At 38.4% G+C, this 22,004-nt stretch overlaps 1 protein-coding gene across 1 annotated transcript; it reads left to right on the top strand.

Moving 5' to 3' along the window:
• The first annotated feature begins 7,820 nt into the window (after positions 1–7,820).
• gmppab (GDP-mannose pyrophosphorylase Ab) lies at positions 7,821–19,603 on the top strand. Its single transcript, XM_066664779.1, has 13 exons — positions 7,821–7,888; positions 7,966–8,096; positions 11,188–11,285; positions 11,508–11,611; positions 13,427–13,619; positions 14,007–14,066; positions 14,150–14,280; positions 14,429–14,554; positions 14,657–14,754; positions 15,513–15,559; positions 15,640–15,732; positions 16,830–16,998; positions 17,680–19,603. The coding sequence occupies exons 2-13, from the start codon at positions 8,057–8,059 to the stop codon at positions 17,778–17,780; spliced, it is 1,260 nt and encodes a 419-aa protein (XP_066520876.1). The 5' UTR covers positions 7,821–7,888; positions 7,966–8,056; the 3' UTR covers positions 17,781–19,603.
• The last annotated feature ends 2,401 nt before the right edge of the window (positions 19,604–22,004 follow it).

Raw genomic sequence — 22,004 nt, 5'->3', positions numbered from 1 at the left:
GCTGCCTTATAAGGCTATAAACATCTTGGTTACACTTCTGCTCAGTGCATGGTCCTGAGTGTGTGTGTGTGTGTGTGTGTGTGTGTGTGTGTGTGTACGTACTGAAAAGGACGGCCCAAATAGGACACTAAAACAGTGCCAAAAAGAATCAATATCCCCAGTTCAGTGCTGTTATTCCTTTGACAAGTGGTTAGTAAACTTACACTCTTCCAGAAAAGAGAAGGAATGCCTCATATCTGAGAAAGGAACCTGGAAAGGAATTTAACTACTCTGCAAAAGTCCAAGACAATATTTTATATTATATTTTATTAACTTTAATTAAAACAGATATTAAATTATTATTTTTTTCATATAGTCAGAGGACAACGTACTCAGAGAGCTATTTACAGCTGGTGTTGTCACAAAGAAGCCTTACAGAAATCCATGTCCTAACACTAAGCGACCATCGCTGAGGCTAGAGGGGCAATCTACCTCAGAAGAAGAGGAAGAAAAGTGGAAAAGTACCAAAGCTGTTTCTAAATGTGTATTCTTGTGTGTTATTATACCCTTGTGTTCTTGCTTGACGTCATCTTCCTTCACCAGAATTTTGTCCCAGTATTTAAGGACACAAGCTCTTAGAATGGTTAAAGCATCCGGATGTTGTGCTTGAACCACCCCAAACAAAGAGGATGCATTGGTTCATGACTAGCCAATCAGAAAGACCTGAAAGCTCCATCAATCACTGCAGCATCATGAATTAGCTTTTATAAAGTGCCCTCTCAAAAATTCTTCTCAAGCATGTTCTTCCATAGAACACAAGTCCTTTCTTTGTGTTCTTGCTATTGAGAAACAGCCAAAGACACAAAAGGCAGAGCCAACTACCTCTGGCTGACACCAGAAAAAAAAACAAAAAAGAGCATTACAACTGAAGAATTATGGAGTTACAGTGTGTATTGTAGCCGATAAGTATGTAGTTTTTAGTGAGGCAAGTGAATTATCAGCTGTTCTGATTAAAGTACAGTTGGTGAGTGTTAAGGTGAGGTACTCTGGCACAAATAAAACTTTAAAATAAGTGACTTTAAAATTTGAGCTTCCATATTTTAGGAAAATGAGATTTGATTTTAGTTTTTAAAAATGCTTCAGGGGATTTTCTATATCTCCAAAACTCAGCCTTAGAAACTGAATGCCTTTTCTGCTTCACCCAGTCAGTATGATCCTAAACTCAATCAGTGATTTCAGCTATAAATGGCCTTGTTTCTGTGTTTTCTTTTCTCTTTTATGATTTCTTGACTGCCCCACATCCTTTTAGACCCATCACATTGAGGTGTCCACTCACAGTAAAAGAGTGGACACAAATACTTGTGGGGCATTTTTTTAAGAAGCATTAACTTTTTCCTGCCTCTCATAGACAAAAGCTTTATATAGTGTCTATCTGATGTGAACAGTCTTATTGTCTACCACTTCTTCCATGCAGACTAGGAGTCCTAAATACTTAATAACATTAGAAACTTACAGACAAGTTACATTTTAGCCAGGTAAAACAGCAGTCTTTTATTTTTTTCTCAAACATACCGTTTCACCTGGAGCTTCTGAACGTAAACAAACCAGAGAGAACAGCAGTTCCTCAGAATGATCAATGTTGCCTTTAAGTGATGGAGACAGTTTTGGTGGTTATTCCAAATTCTCTGAACATCTATGAATTTCTCTGTCCATATTTGAACTTCAGTAAAGGTACAGTAACAGACCAGGTGAATATGGAACTAGGGTATAAAATATTTGGGCACCACAGTAGTCAACACTACCATCCATCCAGTCTTTCAGGTAGAACTTTTTCCCAGCTTACCTTCTTGTTTATGAAGTGCGTTGGCTCAAACACTATCCAGACATATTAGGAACAAACAGACGGTGTGTGTCTCATTTTTCACTGTCACACAATGCACATTTTCCTCAGGCTTTTAGGCAGAGTTACTCCACAGTGCGGGTCTATCTTGGCGCGGGATCTGAGCATACACAAGTTCTATTACCATGAGGTACTCAGTATGTGACATAGTTTTAGACAGACTCATGCCTGGTGCTAAATAAAGCAAAGCTTGGAAAAAACTGTACATTAGCCATGTTCACAGTGCAGATCATTCTTTTTCTATTCTATTCCATTTGTGCACTTACTTTAAATCAAATATGTCAAACTAGAACTATGCTTTTTGAAGTTATGTGCTAATTAGATAATTAAAAAAGTCAGAGGCCTACACTGGCAGGGGATGTTGAGGATGTGCTATCTCCATTCTTACCGTATCTTCTTAAAGCACATCAACAAAACCTGTGGTTTGACCAATGGTGCCCAAACTTTTGCACAAGACTGTGTACGGAGATGTGACATTTATTGCCATTCCCAGCATCACACACAGGCTTTAAAACATTGTAACTGAAAGATTTAGAATGTGCCGTCATTAGAGACAACCCTTCTATGAGCATGGATGCTTGTGGGCAGAAGGAAACTGAAGAGCAACTGACCACACAAAGCATTGCAGGAATGTTCCAGAATAGGAGTGAATGGAGGGGGGCCTGTTAACCTGTTACATCTGATTACAGTCGCATGCAGGCCTGATTAGTAGAGCCAACCTAATTCATTAGGACAGTAAATAACAAATAAATGTGACTGTGCAAAGACAAGATCTTCAATATTTAAAATTATGAATATTATTCATTCATTCATTATCTGTAACCTTTATCAAATTCAGGGTCGCGGTGGGTCCAGAGCCTACCTGGAATCATTGGGCGCAAGGCGAGAATACACCCTGGAGGGGGCGCCAGTCCTTCACAGGGCATGAATATTATTGTTGTCTTTAAATATTATAAACAGCATGTTCTAAAAATGTTGGGATGATGGTCATTTTAGCCACAGAAACACTGAGGAAGGCTCCCAAAACATATTAAAAAGGAGATACAGTCACACTTAAGTGTAAGAACAGCTTCAAGAGAAGCTTTTGGAACGAGAAACCTCATAAGGTTAAAAATCCAAAGTTGTGTTATGGTATTGATTTAAACCTGCTTTCTGTTTCAGTAAAATCTCATATATGGTCTTAACTTTTGGAATTGTGGTGTTTGTATAAATGTGGGTGTTCAAGTGTTTGTTTGCTTTGGAGGCAGCAGAGGGGCCCTACCAAGATACATATTAGATTTTCCATCACTGATGGAAACGTCCATCTGACTAATACTGAGAAAATTACAGTTAATGTACTCACAAAGCCTTATTGAGCCTCTCTTCCTTTCACGTTCCCTCTCAGACACTGCAGTGATTCACTCTTCTAGGGCTTTACAATCACTTGGCACTCATCCCACATTCAACGCTCCAGTCACGACCACGGCCTAAAACACGACACGATTAGGATAAGAATACTGAAAATGGGAGACTTTTACACAATATAATCTCTTCTTAAATTAGTCAATGAACAAATTAATAAAACAAATGCAATAAGCCTACCACCAACTAAAGAGCTAAAGAATCACACATGTCTGGGCTGACTCACTACATTAGCAAACATCACTGACACCAGATTAGGCAAAGTCCTTTTAAGTGTGACTTAAAGATAATTATCTTATTATAAATGGTGTCTACAAACCTTTGGACAATATGTCACCCTAATCTTGTAAAGGTGGCATTCAGACTAGTTTCAACTGGTGTCACTGGGGCAGCCATGGCCTAAAGGTTAGAGTAGTATGATCAGAAGGTGGTCAATTTAATCTCTATGACAAGAAAGAAAGTGTGTTTGTGTGTGTGTATGTCTATGTGTGCATGTGTGAGACGTGTCTCATTGTACAATGACAAATAAAGGCCTTTTCTCAGGTTAGCACAGTGCTAACTGGTGACATACAGACATATTACTTGTTAGCTACATTAGCCTCATTGCGTTTCACCAAAGACCTTGCCTTATTAATTGTAATGAAAGGTTCAATCAAACACTTCACCAAACAAATATGTTTTTCCTTTATACATTTATTGCTAACATTCTACTCCGAATAAAGATGGAGCCCCAAAGCCTAAGCTTAATTGACCCTTGTTTTGCCTGCTAATTCAGTTGAGATCATCTGCTATACAGACAGAAGCACGTTTCTTTTAGAGGACAACATCTGTATACATATCCAGAATGCCGCAGAGCTCTGCACTTGCTCAAGTGTTAACAAGTACCAGAGCATTTGCGGCGCCTGGGAGCACTGCTAACAGCACAGGCTAATAAACAAACAAAGTCCACAGCAGTGTGATCCCCTCTGTCAAAACTATAAACTCATTTTCAACTCAGCTGTCAACGGTGAGCACAGAAGCATGCTCTTAAACACGGGTGGGTTGAGCAATCACAAATGAACCTTTTTTTTGTATCGAGTACTAAAGTTCAATTCTGGGCATTTAAAATCTGTGCGGGAGAAAAATGATCAGATACAAATGTAGGTAACACTTTACTTGACCAAAACATTGGCACATCCATGGTACAAACATATCATAGCAGATATCATATCCTTCATTGTAATTATAAACTATGTCCAGAAATGTAACAGTGCCATGTAGGCAGGGGACAATTATTAATTCATACATGCATTATAATTCTCTCTTCAAAGATCCCAGACAGCGAGCATATATCGGTCCACTGGCATAAAACAGCTGGGACACCTCTGACTGTAGACCACTGCTGGTTCACCATCGGACCACTCAGATTACTGTCCTGTACAGGATATAACTCATTTATAATCTCCTCAGAGTTTACATTTACAGAAACTTTTATTCTGGAAAACAAACTAATACAAATATTACCAACAATTATGAGAGACATAATAATTAGTATAAGCCTGATATAAAATGATTATGCTAAAAATGTTCACACTGTGCTGGATTAAAATTATTTACTAATCTTATTTATAAAGGATAACAAAAAAATCCAATGAAGGAAAAATTTGTAAATTGGTCTGTGAATGGAAAAGTGCTAAACAAATTATTATTATTTTTTTTTGATTATGTGAACAGTATTTAAAAAAAGTGAACATAACCTGTGTACAAATGTAGTTTTGTTTAACTAGCACAGATGGTAACTGCTTAGCACGAGTTAGGTTCTAAGTACATATGTAACTATACATTGCTATATACTATCTGAGTAAAATGCTCCACATATCTTGTATGTGTCCCAACAGAATTCCTGAGCTTCATTTTGATGATGGAAAACACCTAGTTATTTTTTTGCATGCTTGAAATGCTTTACATTGTTATTCTTCATACTCCTTCTAATATATTATTATTCTTTAGTTTTCAGCTTGAACTGAGTTTGTATTTTCAACAGTCCAAGCTGAAAACTAAAGAACAATAACGTGTTTTAATAATACATAATAATATGTTTTAAAGTCTTGGCAGTGAGACGTGTGCGGTGTGGTTTTGGAGTCGATTAAAATTGTGTTTTTTAATACATTTACATTTAAACATGAAAAATCCCCCTTAGAAATGAATGGTGGAATGTTCAGTGATTCAAATTCTAACTCCAGTTGATGATGCCACAATAGGCCACTCAGTCTCACAGACACAGCCCACATGCACAACCCCCTTCTCTTTCACTCTCACTCCTTAGACTTCTCTCTCTCTCTCTCTCTCTCTCTCTCTCTCTCTCTCTCTCTCTCTCACTCCACACACTTCTCTCACAGTCCTCAATCTTCTCACTCACTCCCATCGTGGCACTCATTTTCACTCCGCACTATCACTTCACTCTTCTCTCACTCTTATTCCTCCCTTTTCTCTCCCTCTCACTGTTCTCACACTCCTCCCTTATTCTCATTCCCTCTCCCTCTTTCAGGTTTACCCTTCTTTCCCTCTCACTCTTCTCTCTCTGTACACACTCTTCCCAAACATTTTCAAACATGCCTGTCATACACACGCGCACCCACCCAGAAACACACACTTTTACCTCTGTTCAAGCACTATGTATTTCCTTCAAGAAATAACATTTTAATACACAAAGGGTTGAAGAGGTTTCTCCTGGTAGATTCCCTGTTAGCTTGTAGTGTTTGTGTGTATAATATATACAGACGCACACATTTGCTGTAACAAAACATGAATGGTAATTGCCATAAAATCATGACAAATTATTACTGCGTGTCTGCTGTCACAATATCTGTCATCTCATATTTACGGCATGATTATATTAAGGTTCTGTAGCATGGTTCAAGTAATGTTTAATGTCAGTTTGTCGACACTCCTAACCATTAATACAAATTAAGCAAGCAGGAGTAGAAAGATATAACAGACAACATCTGTTTGTCTGGGTACTGTATCTAACATTGAAGTTCAACAAGAAAAACTAGCTCCTCTATGGGTCTGCATTGAGAATGGAGGGGTTTTAGCTCGATAGAGCCATCCAAGAGGACAATGTTTACAATGTTACGACATGTGTGGGCCTTGCTGCTTTGACAACAGCGCCATATATGTCCATACTGAGATCTGCAACTCCTGATCAATCAAACTCCTCCAGCCCACAGAGTCAGGCATGTTGACCATCCGGATACAGATCTTTTCCATCACTGAACAGTAATAAACTCTAATGTTTTGAATTAGTCAAATATTTTCACTTACTTTAAGTCATAAGATGCTTATGTAACCAGAGCATATAGAAATGTGGTGGTTTATTTAAGAATTAAACAAGAAGTTATACTAAAGTGCCTGGAAGGTTATTAAAGGCCTATATAAGTCCATATCTGCCAACAACATTTGTAAAATTGTAAACATCAGTGTGAGAACTCAAGTTATGTAGATGGCTATCAACTTTAAGGAGACCATATCTTAAACTCGTATTGTATTTGTGTTATGTACAAAAACTCTTCTTAATTCATTTTACAGGTGCAGTTTTCTACCTTTCTTTACTCAAAAGAATTAAAGAGGCTATTTTTATTACTGTGCATATGGAGATGATATATGTACAGGAACTCTCTTCTGATTGGCTGCCCTATAGTTTGGCTTATTAAAAATAAATACATAAATAAAGAAAGAAAGAATACTAATCATAAAAGAACCATTCAAAGAGAACTACACTTAATGGGATTTATCTTATGTGGCTGTTTTTAATGACATCACAAATTAATGGATTCAAATCAGGCAGATTTTTCATATGGACTAGAGACTGAATGACATTTTTTTAATCTTTAGAAATATTTACACATTTCATCCAAAATATGACTCCAAAACTTTTTATTTATTTATTTTATGATATAGACACTTGAAATATAGGATTGTGTTCTGCCATCTTGTGGAATCAGAGATAACCACAGTTTACTGCTGCATCAATTATGTAGGTTTTTTTTTTTTTTTTTTTTTTTTTAAATTAAGAGTTAAATAACGGTTTATTGCAGAATTACAGTTATAAATGTTGACCCAGACAGCATTTAAGATAAGCCAGGGCAGGCCAAATTTAATGCAGAGGTTGCACACCATGGTGTTTTGGTTACAAAATATCAAACAAATTTCCGTAGCTGTTTGGTCAATTGTGGTGAAAGCCTCTGTTTCTAGGTTTGTTCATAAATGCTTTTAGAAGTAAATGTGGTCGTCAATGCCTCGTAATCCAAAGAATGACCATCGGTTTGTTCGATAAAAACAGGTGGTCCACCTCAGCATCAGCAGGTCTGTCCAGATTCCAGAAGACGTCGACACAGAAAAGCAGTGTAGGCGGGATTTTCAGCTATGGGCTCGATCCCAAACGCATGTATGCTTCTTACCTAGTGCGTTATATTATGTGGCGAAACAAAGGCGTCTACCGCCGAACTAGTGCACTACATCCCCGACATGGAGCCGTTTAGAATCTACCTCTTCATGAGACAGTAACTGTAGGAGGCAAACTTCCGCCTTACTGGAGTTTTAATGGATACAGTGATATTGTATATCAGTGTACGTGGGTTTACAGATTTTAAACTTTTAAGCGTTTGTAAACAGCTATAACCTTTCCAAGCCTCTACTGAGTACAGTTTTCTGTTTTTGAGGTGACAGAAGGAGCAGAGTGAATAAAAGTGCCATTCCTCGGGTCTTTATTTAACCGTAACTGTAGCTACTTCGAAGATGTTGAAAGCAGTCATTCTCATCGGGGGTCCTCAGAAAGGTAAGGTTTAATTTGTAGCTTCGAATGTATGTTTCTGCACGGAAATGCTGGTGGAATAATGATGAGAGAAACTGCTACTCAACAACTGACCGTTTTTCGATGACGTGGCGCTGAAGAAGAGCAGACTATGAATGAATGAATGACTCCAAAATCACAGTTTGTAATCTCAGGACTTTGACAGAGTATAAAAGGCATATTCTAATTACAATGTTTGACCATTCTACAGCAGCAGCTCGTTTTCTTACAAAAGAATAAAGCGTCTGTCTTTAAATTACGAGTCTGGTAGGAATAGTGGGGTATTTAAACTGCACCTGTTGTCGACGAAGATATTTTGGTCTAAAATGGTGCAGCGTATAATCACATAATAATGACTTTAAAGGGAAGTTCCACATCTATAACATTTCATCAGAATTTAGTTATCGAAACGTGAACATACATTCAGAGAGATTCGAAACAAAACGGTTCATTTGGTAAAAGAGTTACTGACACTTTTTTTTTTTTGGCAGAACTAGTTGTGATAGTAACCGGGGGTCGCACTTAAAACATGCAAATATAAACATTCATATAAATTAAATTCTCGTTATTTCAAATGGTCTTTTTCTTAGGGGACTATTTTATCTCACAATGAACAGCAAAAAACTAAAGAATCTACACCAGTTTTAAAACCACAGTCACAAAAGACACTTGCATTCACATAAAACTATGTTTAAAGCAGCACACGTAAAAACATTTTATATAATAATTTCCCTGAGGTAGCTTTAAAGTTGCACTTATATAACTTTTTAACGTGTACAAATTAACGGTAATATATGAAGACTATGATTAAGAAAACACCATTTGTGTCTGAGTTATTTTGTCTGTTTGGAGAACGGCACTACGTAGAGGAGTTGTGTTTTTACACCTGTTGACCACTGGAGGTCGCCTAGTGCTGTAGTGCATTAATTGATAGATAACTACAGTAAAATATTGGGAACTCTGGTGAAACTGCAATCACACTTTTAAAAGACATTCAGCTCTTTGGCTCTCCATCATTGTGGACAGATCAAACTAAGAAATTGTAATGGAAAATTTTTATATGTCTCTGTTAAAGGACCCTGTCTGTTTGTTTTGTTTGTATATTCATTTCTAACCATCAACAGAACTCAGAAAACGTGTGTCAGGTCAGTTTTGAGGTCAGTGCTTTATCAAAAACAAAACATTTTGTCCTACATTTTGTTTATCAAACTGGGATGTCTCTAAGGAAAATAAGCTTGCAGAAACTTAGAGTGATTATCGTATGCTTATGACGTATAAACTACCTTTATAAACTCTCTGTGAAAACATCTTCTTCCTCCACATTCACATAGTGCTCTGTGCTATTGTGTGTTGACCACCTTAAGGTTAATAAACTACTTTTGGATTTTCTGCACCACAGAAAGATTTTCTAATAAAAAAAAAGAGAGAGAGAGAGAGAGAGAGAGAGTATTAAATCAAAACAATTGGGATGAGTTGGTAAAACATTTAATGATAATATTCGAAAATGTTTTAATTTCATTTATTATTTTATTATTCAGATAATTATGGAATTCTCATATTAGACACTTCCATTTGACTTTGAGATACTTGGTAATATTCCACATATATTTAGTTATAGATATTGTACTGTGTGGTACAGTACTCCCACAAATAATACTTAATAGTAGACTTTTCTAATGAAAATTTACTTTAGATTCCTTAGTTTAAAAGAAACTGCAATAAGTGTTTTTGTAATTCTGGGCCAAGATCAATACCATTTTTAACACATAAAGTACTGGCACAAAATATTACATTCATTCATTATCTGTAAGCGCTTATCCAGTTCAAGGTCGCGGTGGGTCCAGAGTCTACCTGGAATCATTGGGCGCAAGGCGGGAATACACCCTGGAGGGGGCGCCAGTCCTTCACTGGGCAACACAGACACACACATTCACTCACACACACACACCTATGGACACTTTTGAGTTGCCAATCCACCTACCAACGTGTGTTTTTTGGACCGTGGGAGGAAACCGGAGCACCCGGAGGAAACCCACGCAGACACAGGGAGAACACACCAACTCCTCACAGACAGTCACCCGGAGGAAACCCACGCAGACACAGGGAGAACACACCAACTCCTCACAGACAGTCACCCGGAGGAAACCCACGCAGACACAGGGAGAACACACCACACTCCTCACAGACAGTCACCCGGAGGAAACCCACGCAGACACAGGGAGAACACACCACACTCCTCACAGACAGTCACCCGGAGGAAACCCACGCAGACACAGGGAGAACACACCACACTCCTCACAGACAGTCACCCGGAGGAAACCCACGCAGACACAGGGAGAACACACCACACTCCTCACAGACAGTCACCCGGAGCGGGAATCGAAGCCTCAACCTCCAGGTCCCTGGAGCTGTGTGACTGCGACACCTACCTGCTGCACCACTGTGCCGCCCAATACATTACATAATTTACAAAATAAAATACTTTGATATTAAGTATAAACACTGCAAAATTGTCAAATGTAGCTTTCACTTTCTGGTAAATGTATAGGAGCAATTCTGGAAGAACAATCTGTTTTTAGATAATTATACTATGATGTTGCCATCATAAAAACCAATGTATTTTACATGTACTTTAGATATATCCGCATATTCAGTCTGTAGCAATTTTACCGTGCCATTCACATTGAGGTGCACTTAAATGAGGTGCAAACTAGGGCAACATAATAACAATTTACACACATCAGTGATGAAATCACCATAATCACTTAGGGATAAAGAGAGCTTGGAAAATTCTCATGTAAGAATGAATTAAGATGATTTTTTTTTTTAGTATTTAAAGCCACTTATATATCTGGCGTAAACAGACAAAAATTGTATGGCAGGGCCCCTTTAAAAAACGTTCTATAAAACCATATTTAAAACCACTTTAATATGACATAAAGCTCCATAATACCTTAATCCACCCTACAGACTTTATATTTAGGGTCACAGGGAGCTAAACCTCTTACTCTTCAGTGATGAAAAGAAAATGAGTTTTTAAAAGAAAGAGCTGATGGAATTGTGTGTTCTTTATCAGGAACCCGGTTCCGCCCCCTGTCATTTGAGGTTCCAAAACCTCTGTTCCCTGTGGCTGGTGTCCCCATGCTCCAGCATCACTTAGAGGCATGTGCCAAGGTGAGAAATAAAACCTCTGAATACTTTCATGAATGTGCATTATTACAGCCATCTGATTTAAACAGATTTAAGAAAACCTCATATCTCCAAGATAGTCATTTCTATACAAATAATGAAGCATTAATAAAATGGAAATGCAAGGTTTTGTTCCGACAGGAAATTAGTATTGACCTGAGCACAGTGAGTGGGACTTTGTAAAGATCCACTGCTCTTCTCCAACAGGTTCCTGACATGAAAGAGGTCATCCTGATCGGCTTTTACCAGCCCAATGAGGAGCTCAATCGCTTTTTAGTTTCAGCCCAACAAGAGTTTAAAATCCCAATAAGGTAAGAGTACAGAATAAATCTTAGAACTTCTATGTATTTTTAAATAACACACACTGGTATATACTTCACCACAACCCTGAACTGGATAAGCAGTTACAGATAATGAATGAATGAATGAATGAATGAATGAATGAATGAATGGTATATACTGGACTTTGAAAATGAAGGGTTCCTGGGATGTGAGTTCAAACTCTGCCCCGGGTCACTGTCTGTGAAGAGTTTGGTGTGTTCTATAACTGCATGGGTTTCCACCGGTTTATCCGGTTTACACCCAAAGTCCATAAACACACACCGGTAGGTGGCTGGATTGGCTATTCTTAGTATCCACTGGTGTGAGTGACTGTGTGAGTGTGTGGTGCTTGGTGCCCTATCCAGGGTGTGTTCCTGTCTTGCATCTAGTGACCCTCAGTAGCCTCTGGACCCTGTGCAAACTTGAACAGGATAAAGAGGTTACAGAATCTAAATGTGCTAATATCACTCAGTTTCCTTTAGTGAAAATCCCTGATAAAAAAGAACCCCCGACTAGAAGAATCACACAAATACATACTTTGGAGTAAAAATTGCACACAACACAAAGTGACATGATGGATGAATTATTTCTGGAAATATTCCAGGTTGTATGTTAATGTTAGTTGTTCAGTGTTTAGATTTAATAAACAAAGATTATTTGATTTATTGTAAGCCTTTGGATTACTTGTGTGTTCTCTGTAAAGGAAGTGTGCTAATTTTCATTTATAAAACTGACAGCTTGTCTAAGGGTGCTCAGACATTTGAGTACGACTGTAGCTTGGTGCTGTCTGCTTCGAACAAAAATGTCATTAGTGCCTTATCTTCATATTCGGTTTGATATTTGACTGTTAGTAAGTAAGTAAGTAGATATAATGTATTTATATAGCACATTTAACAGCAACAAAGGTGCACTAAAGTGCTTTACATTTCCTAGAATCCAATTAAGAACAAACAAAGACTTATGTCAAAGACATTGCTTGAAACACTATAATCAGCCATTTTCAAAAGCCAAACGATATACAGTAGATGCATTTTTAGTTTTGTAAACAGCTATGCCAATAGAGAGGAAGCACGATGGATCTTTCCAGAGCATTGGAGCAGCACAGTTGTCTTAGCACAGGGAACCTTCAAGAGAAGATGTTCAGGAAATAGGTATATAGTATATAATTGGGAGCCATCCCATATACCCACAGTAAAACTTTAAATTGGATTCTGAATTGAATTGGGAGCCAGTGTAAAGATGCTAGTGTAATGTGATCATACTTTTTTGAACCAGTGAGAAGACGAGCTGCAGTGTTTTGTACCAACTGTAAGCGTGCTAATGAATGGCTGGCTGGCTCCAAGCAACAGTGAGTTACAGTAATCCAGCCGAGATGAAATAAATGCATGAATTATCTTTTCAAGGCCACTTAGTGATTTCTCAAAATGAAAAAAGCTGTTTTTGAAACTTGAGGTCCTCCGAAATAATCACTCCTACATTTTTTTACTTGAGGTTTGATGTAGTGTGCAAGATGGTCCAGGTTTCTTAGGTAACCGCTGGTCAAATCCGATGAGCCCAACAAGACCACTTCTGTTTTGCTCATATACACTTTCAGAAAATGATTGGCCCTCCAGATTTTATGTCCACGAGACAATCGTGCAGTCTCTTTAAGGCCGAATCCTCACCATGCTTCAAAGGGCAGATATAATTGTAGGTCACCAGCTTAGCAATGGGATGAGATAAAATGAAATAAAAGACCAACAGACAAACAAGCAGTGTGTGTTAATTCTCTGCATCTTGATGTCTTTTGATGACTCTGTATTCAGATACCTGCAGGAGTTTGCTGCTTTGGGCACAGGGGGTGGAATTTATCATTTCCGAGACCAGATCTTTTCTGGAGGGCCTTCTGCATTCTTCCTGATGAACGCTGATGTTTGCTCGGAATTCCCACTGCAGGACATGCTCAGATTCCACCGCCAGCGCCAGGGCTCCCACTGTGGAATAATTCTTGGCACTACGGTAAATTAAAAAGTGATATTAAAGATAGAGAATTCATGGAAAAGTCTTAAATGAAGTTATTCCTCTTTAGGTCCTGAGGGAGTTTTTTTTTTTAGTAGTAAACTTTAGGGATAATCTTCCACATTTCCAATGTTCAAACTTAGATGTTGGATGTTTTCTCATAATCCAGGGATGTCTATTGTACTTTCACAGCCATAGTGTTGAGTTGTTTTTTCACAGTGGAGGGAAACACCACTAGATATTTCCTTAAATCTGAAGTGAGAGTGGAGCTTAATGTTTAAATGCACTATTAACTAAATGAGAACTGGTCTCTCAGCTCTGCATTGTACTGTATAAACCGTGCAACATTTTGTTAATTGTGACATTATTGTTGTCACGTTTCCTCAGGCTAACCGCGAACAGTCACTGAATTATGGATGCATTGTGGAAAATCAGGAAACGAATGAGGTACGTCCTGTTTTACTATTTGCTTTTGTTAACTGATGAGGATATGATGCGCAATAATGGTTGTGTTGTCATTCTGCCTTCAGGTGCTTCATTTTGTGGAGAAACCCAGCACTTTTGTAAGTGACATTATCAACTGCGGCATCTACTTATTCACACCTGAGATTTTTGGTCACATTGGGACAGTGTTTCAGAAGAATCAAGAAGAAAAACTCCAGTGAGTATCAGATTTACGATTTATTTTTAACATTATAACAAGGGGATTTCCAGATTTTGCAACACGCATAATTTCACCAGTCACAATTGATAGCACATGGCTACAATTTATTTTATCTCCTGGTTCTTGAACTGATCTGTCCACACAGAGAGAATGGAAGGTCGATGGCAGAAGTGATTCGTTTGGAGCAGGACATCTTTACAAAACTGGCAGCACAGAAACAACTCTACGTCTACAAGACACAGCACTTCTGGAGTCAGATTAAATCTGCAGGGTATAAGAAGAAAACATACACCCCTTTGCATGTTTGTTTCTGTGTCTTTATGTTTTTCATCATTAACCCCAACATGTGACCCATATGGAATTTGACTGACAGGTCAGCGATATATGCCAGTCGTTTGTACCTGAAACGGTATCATGAGACCCATCCAGAAAGACTGACCACAAATCGAGAAGGAGGGCCAAAAATAATAGGTACTACTGCTCCTAATACTGACTAATATTCAATTATGATTTCTATTGATATTCTATTGTTGTGGTTGTGAACTGAAATGTAAAAAAACAACAATCCTAACTAAATAACATTTTCCATCATTTGAAACCTGAGGCTACAGATGCCATTACTGTGCGAGGGTGGACTTTCTGTTCTGCTTCTGTTGTTTTGCTATTTTCTGTGTATTGAGCTGGACTTGTTTTTCAGTAAAATTAAAAATGTAATACAATTTTTGTGGTTACACCCAGGAAATTAATATTCAGATTGAACATATTATAAATCACTTGTGTAATGTTCCTCATATAAACAGTCCCACAGGGCCAGTGCTGCCACTGATGAGCTACTGCTGCGCAAGCTGTAAAAGTGTCAGTGTAGGACCAGTGTTACAGACCACTGCAGGACAGCAAAGGAGAAACACAGCATAATAAAATGTACCATTTCAGCAGAAAGAAATCTAGTAGACAAATGATCAGCGCATGTCTAATAATCATAAAAATAATAATAATAATAATGCATCATTTAATTATGAAATTAAATAACGGGAGTTGATATAAAAATGAACGAATATTTGAATTACGATTATTTTAAGTTTTATTTTAATGGTAAATATTTACATAAAATAATATGATAAAATATTAAACAGTAAAAAAAAAACATTGTTGTTGTTGTTTTGATTATGTTCTCTAGTTTTATAACGTAGGGACTGCTCATTGATTATGACTGTTTATTGTCCGTTTAGGAGATGTATACATCCATCCGACGGCTAATATTGACCCCTCTGCTGTGGTAAGAACATCACATTATCACTAAAAGTTCATCAAGTACTGTTCATTTCTGTTTGAATAACTGTGTTTATTTTTCTTTAGCTGGGCCCTAATGTCTCAATAGGGAAAGGAGTATCCATTGGGGCAGGGGTTCGAGTGAAGGAGTCTATAGTATTACATGGGGCTACACTCCAGGTACGGTGTTCTGAGTTTACTGATGCAAAAGAAAAGCAAAAACAAAACTTTTGGCATGATTGACAGATTGAGGTATTACTGTATCTTTTCTAACTCCAACATTTACAGAACATTAATTAGTACATCAGTGTCACTGCATGTCCACCATGTGCACAGTATCACAGTCAACAGCGGTTCTAAGCTCAGAAACTGACCAGTGAATAGGATGTGAATAATGTGGCTGTCAATTTTGGATTTAATTTCAAAATTCATTAAAGACCACACAAAGCTTTTTTCCCTTATGTTTATTGTTAGGAATGGGATTTACAAATACAGGGGGTCCTCGACTTACGACGTTGATCCGTTCCTACGTCGCGTCGTAAACCGATTATTCGGTGTAAGTCGGAACATACGTACATACTGTTCGTAAATAACATACTGTAAGCACTTATCCTATCCTAACACCTATCCTCCTTGGTCCCGAGCCGCGTAACCGTGTATTCTTCCGCCGCGCCGCACACACCAAACACGAAGTTCGCTTTACGACGTTTACGACGCAAAACCACTTAAGTCGAAACATGGCTTTATACAATAAATGGGAGATATGTCGTAACCACGAAACATCGTAACTCTGGACTGACGGAACCTGAGGACCTCCTGTATAAATAAAAAATAGTAATGTTATATTTTCACTAGTGACGCCTTTACTGTGGTGAATTAAAATGTAGTTTTCCATTAAATGTCATTAATATTTGTTTTTAATAGGGTCCAAAAACGTATGTTTGTAGGAGAATTGGCGACTCAAAAGTGTCCATAGGTGTGAGTGAGTGAATGTGTCTATCTTTCTTTAAGATTTCAAACTTATCGCCTGAAGTTGTGGAAGTTTGTGATTATTAGTGTGCTGGAGTATAGGTTGTTTTCTTTTAAATTTGCCATCTATTTCTTGTATTGTTGGATGTCTCACATCTGTTCACCACTTTTATTTGTGATATATACATAAACATTTACTTACTCTGTTTGTAGTAAACCTTTAAGATAAGTGGCATGTAATTACGCAGTATCTGTTAACTGCAGAAAAGTGCTGTGAGAGAATGACATGTACATGTTCTCTGTGGCAGGATCACTGCTGTGTGTTGAACAGCATTGTTGGGTGGGACAGTACAATTGGAAAGTGGGCGAGAGTGGAGGGGACCCCAAGTGACCCGAACCCCAATGACCCCTTTGCTAAAATTGACAGTGAGACTCTGTTCAAGGACGGGGGCTTGACTCCCTCCATTACTATCTTGGGTAAGCACTTTGTTTTTATAAACTCTAGCAAGGGCAACATACAAACAGAACATTGTGTAAGAGAAGGCAACAATCTGTTGGAATTATATCAGAATCTCCGAGAGAAACATATCCCAGATGTTATTTTTGGTTCTGAAGAAGCTTTTAAGACTTCCTGGGATTTCCCAGCTGTCACACAGACAAACTCCTTTCACTGCAGTGCGCAGGTTCTTCACTCAAGTCTTCTCCAGAGGGAGATGTTCATTTCAGGATAAACGTTGTGCTTTTCTATTACAAATTTAAATAATAATCCTTCAAAAATAGACAGCAGCATGTTTATAACTGGAATATGTTCACCAGTGTCCACTAACACAGTTCTGGGAGCTCTATCTTCTTGAGTCTGATTTTATCCACAATCTGACCCCTCTTCATATAATACACTAATGAACTTCCCACTAAACACTGCAGGCAAGCAGGTCTCCAGGATCAGTGAGAACACTATATCCCCAAGAGAATACTTTCAAATACAATTAAGGAAATCTGCCCAGCAGATGGAGCTACATCTTTCTGTTACAAGGCTCTCCTTCCTGTAGGTCTGTGATGGTCAGAAACCGAACCCATACAGGTCATGACTAGCCAAGTGACTTATCAGTAATCTGCATTTATATTACATTCATACGATGCTTCTCATTTTTCCATCAGGTTGCAATGTGAACATTCCCTCAGAAGTCATCATTCGAAACTCAATTGTGCTTCCTCACAAAGATCTCAACAGGAGCTTCAAGAACCAGATCATCCTCTAGAGGGCGCCATCTTGCCTTCAGAAGGAGTAAAAAAGAATGTAAGAAAGGACGATGCACTGATTGCACATGGAATGATCTTTAGTATCTACTTGTTTTCCTTGGTTTATTTGGTGTCTTTTGTTTACCTTTGTTTAGATACTATCTTGGTGTAGGTAACTCTAAATTTTAATATATTTTACTGTCCTGTCTACTGAGTGTAATACACTTAACACAATTTAAAGCTCATATGCAAATGTACAGTGCAGTGTAAAAGTCAGTATACACCCTACATCTCATTTATTAATATAGCGATTATTTTTTCTAAAGAAAATGTGATATTAGATATTAGCTTTTAGATATAAAATAATACACTTGGGAAAAAAGAAGTCAAAAAGGAAGACATGAAAAGAGGATTTTCTAAATGTGGAAATCAAAAAAAGATTATAAGATATAGAGAAAATGGGACTCTGTGCCTGGCAATGACCTGGTAGACCACCAAAACAGACACGGTACAGCACACTATAGTACTCTTGCTTCAGATCTTACAACGAAATTCAACACTGTGGGTCTGAAAGGATGCAGAGTTGTTAAGAAGAAGTTACTGAGAAAAGGAAATAGATAAAAATAATATTTGCACATTAAACATCAAAGCTGCTGGTGATTTTTGGTCTGAGCCAAAGCCCAGACCTCAGCATCACTGAATATAGAGTGTAGCGATTACTTACAAAACACAACCAGCTTCTAAGACTGTATTTGGGAGGAGTGTTTAACTGCAATGTTTGCTGAAGAAGTTGGACAAATGAAATACTAAAACATTGTTAAAAAATGTTGGTGTCATTTTCATCAGTGTAGTATTGTTCATCATTTTTTGGCACTTTCTGAATATGAAGTGTGGTCCTTGACTTCCGGTAGATGGTGAACCGCAGTGAGCACTTGCTAGTAGTTTTCCGATCTTACCAACAAAAGCCCGTGAGTACTTTTAAAGTTGCGCCAAGTTTCATTTGTCAGTGGTTTCACTCTCGACAACTCCTCCCAATCAGCGCCGCCAGTGATTGCATCAAGAAAAGGTCGAGCACCAAGCAATCAAGAGTAACATTGTTTGACCATGCAGAGATGCAGAAAGCTGAGTGATCATCCTCAGAGAAGGGAGGGTTTGGGCTTTGGGCTTCACTGTGGTTTAGCTCTCTGCGTTTTTGCATTGGTGTGGTTTGCTAAATAGAGCAGGTTTATGCAGAGCACTCGAGGCGTTTTTTTTTTTTTCCCAGCTAAAGTGCTAAACCGATTCTTTGTGACATGCAGGCTGGTGAGCCCCGTGTTTTTCTCCTTCGTAATGAACAAATAATAAGCTACACCCAAGCCTAATGCATGACTGCTTCTTTAAGTTGAACGTTCTGAATGTGTACGCACATCAAGTTGTGCCACAGATTGGAGATGGCAGTGCCATATGGGTGAGCATATTTTAAAAACGGAATGTGTTTTGTAGCGACAGTTTTGTAGATGTGTTTGTGTGACTCTGGTTAAAAGTTTGCTTGTCATTGGGTAGGCCAAGAGAAGTCTAGGAAAGTACATATTGGAGAAAAAAAAAAAAACAGAGCACGCTCAATTAAGATTCAGCCTGAATGGGTACTGTTTCTTTCCCCCTGCCCACTCTCAGAGTGAATTATGTTGTTACTGGCAATTCATCTTTGCCCAGGAAGTATCCCTGAGAGCTTCCAACCAGCCAACTTCATTTTCTTGGGCTTTAATAAAATCCAATTACTACGCAGAGCCGGAAAACTCTACATTACACCGACCCGCAACAATCTGGGCGAGAGTCAAGTGACAGAAAGAGGCTGAGAGAGAGAGAGAGAGAGAGAGAGAGAGAGAGAGAGAGAGAGAGAGAGAGAGAGAGAGAGAGAGAGAGAGAGAGAGAGAGAGAGAGAGAGAGAGAGAGAGAGAGAGAGAGAGAGAGAGAGAGAGAGAGAGAGAGAGAGAGAGAGAGAGAGAGAGAGAGAGAGAGAGAGAGAGAGAGAGAAGGAGTGAGAGGGAGGGAAGGAGAGTGCTGCTGCTTAAGACACATTAACTTCCCCGAATCCATTTGTGTGGGTGGCAGGATGGTGTATGGTGCTGGAAGAAGATCCGGAAAGTTCAGAGAAAAGGAGATTAAGTGCATTTCTTCTGCCCCAATATAACGAAGCGACAGTCTTATCCAGGCGCTCCCAATACTCGGCCAAATACCACGGGCCAAACATCACACCGCTCCCCAAACACTTCTTTGGTGACAAATAAGGCCAGGAAAAGGTTCTGAATTCATAGCCAGCAGCAGATTTTGTAAATGAGAGCACTTATGTCAGCAGTTCCAAAATGTTCACCAACAGGACATTTCCTTATTTAACTATTTCATCATTTTCATTAAGAGTTGTGCAGTTACATGTCCCTCTCTGTCACATTCTCAGCCAAAAAAGAGTGTTGCGCTCTGCTTTTGAATATGATTGACACAACAAAGTAATATGGCCTGCCCACAGGGTCAAATCTACAGAGATCTAATGGAGAACAGCCAGCAAAAAAAAAACAGATCATCTGTCTCTTTCTATTTGTGAAGTATAAGTACCCCTAATGTTTATGTGTTTTAATGATCCACAGTATATTGGAGCTGCTAACTGCTGCCAAGTGGCAAAGCTCAGACAAAGCTGACATAGCAGGAGGTGTATGTTTTATACTACGGTGGGTCTTTTTATTTCAGAATGTCCATTCAGGGCCAAAACCCATAAATGAGACTCAAAGAAAAGCCAAAACTCTTTATTCATGGATGTAACACCCAAAATGGAAAGTTAAAACCTTATTATATATGCAGCATTTTGAATCACATATTTTGTTTCTGAAAATATTTGGCTTTATTTTAACGCCGTAAACTTCTCCCAGCGCTCGGTTCATTAGTGAAACACATGCAGGAGCTCACATCACTTAGAGCCTTCAGTAATACACTTTACTCCTGATGTGGAGAAGGTTCTTGATGGTCACTTGGAGATTGTTTGTGCTCAAGTGTTTTACCTGATAACATGGATTTTTAGGCAGCTACTGGCTAAACACTTTTCGATTTGGCTGAATTTAAGAATGCAATTAAGATACTGTTTGATATCCCCTCCTGCAAACAACTAACATTCTCTCAGGCATGCAGGTCAGAAATATATGCACGGAATCAGAAACATAACCGCCTTGGGGAAAACATTTACCAGAAGTGATATATTCAACTTTGAGAGACAGTGATGTTTAAATTTTTTATTATTATTATTTTTCATATTTTCCCTGGTGCAATATCTTCCTTTACTTAATTCACTGATTTGACAGAAAAGTAATAAATGAAAGGGTGTTCCGACTATTTTAAAATAAAACTTGATTTTTTAAAAGCGCGTCTCTGAGTTTTGCTTTCATCCAACAAATTATTAATTCTCCGGGTGCTCCGGTTTCCTCCCACAGCCCAAAAACACACGTTGGTAGGTGGATTGGCGACTCAAAAGTGTCCGTAAGTGTGAGTGTGTGAGTGAATGTGTGAGTGTGTCTGTGTTGCCCTGTGAAGGACTGGCGCCCCCTCCAGGGTGTAACCCTGCCTTGCGCCCAATGATTCCAGGTAGGCGCTGGACCCACCGCGACCCTGAACTGGATAAGGGTTACAGATAATGAATTAATTAATGAATGAATTAATTGACGTGAAGAATAGGTGGCTCAGTGCTCTGTGGTCCCATCCAAGGCTGGGAGTCCTAGAGAGAATCTATTTGAGTTGGGTTCGATGGTTCTCAATTTATGTTTGGGTTTGTTGTAAATACAATCAAGTTGGTCTCTCAAAACATCAAAAGTGACGTAACATCTGCAGTTACCAGACCTCTCTGAAGTAATATAGTACAGGATAATAACAGTTGTAGATGCTGACCCTTTCATGACACTTGGGTTCTTTAGATTTAAAGAAATGGGAGGCCAACAAATTAAAGTAAATCTGTTATATATTTATTTATGTTTTTTATTAATAAAGAAACTTCTTTTATTGTAGTAGTACTTAAGCATGTGACTGAAACCAATATTGCTCCATGTTTATTTGTCAAGCAGTTGTTTTCACAGTGAACTGCTATAGATATAAAGTGTTAAGTATATTATTAAGTATCATTAATGTTCATATCTGTATTATGCTACAGGATTTCAAGTACACTTCAGTATTCAAGTACACTTCAGCATAACAGCAACAACATGTAATTAAATGCAAGACACTGTTGA

This window comes from Hoplias malabaricus, chromosome 3 (assembly GCF_029633855.1).
Source record: "Hoplias malabaricus isolate fHopMal1 chromosome 3, fHopMal1.hap1, whole genome shotgun sequence".
In the NCBI taxonomy this organism is placed as follows: Eukaryota; Metazoa; Chordata; class Actinopteri; order Characiformes; family Erythrinidae; genus Hoplias; species Hoplias malabaricus.
The sequence above is the reverse complement of the archived record's forward strand: the minus strand, read 5'-3'. Positions and strand labels throughout refer to the sequence as shown.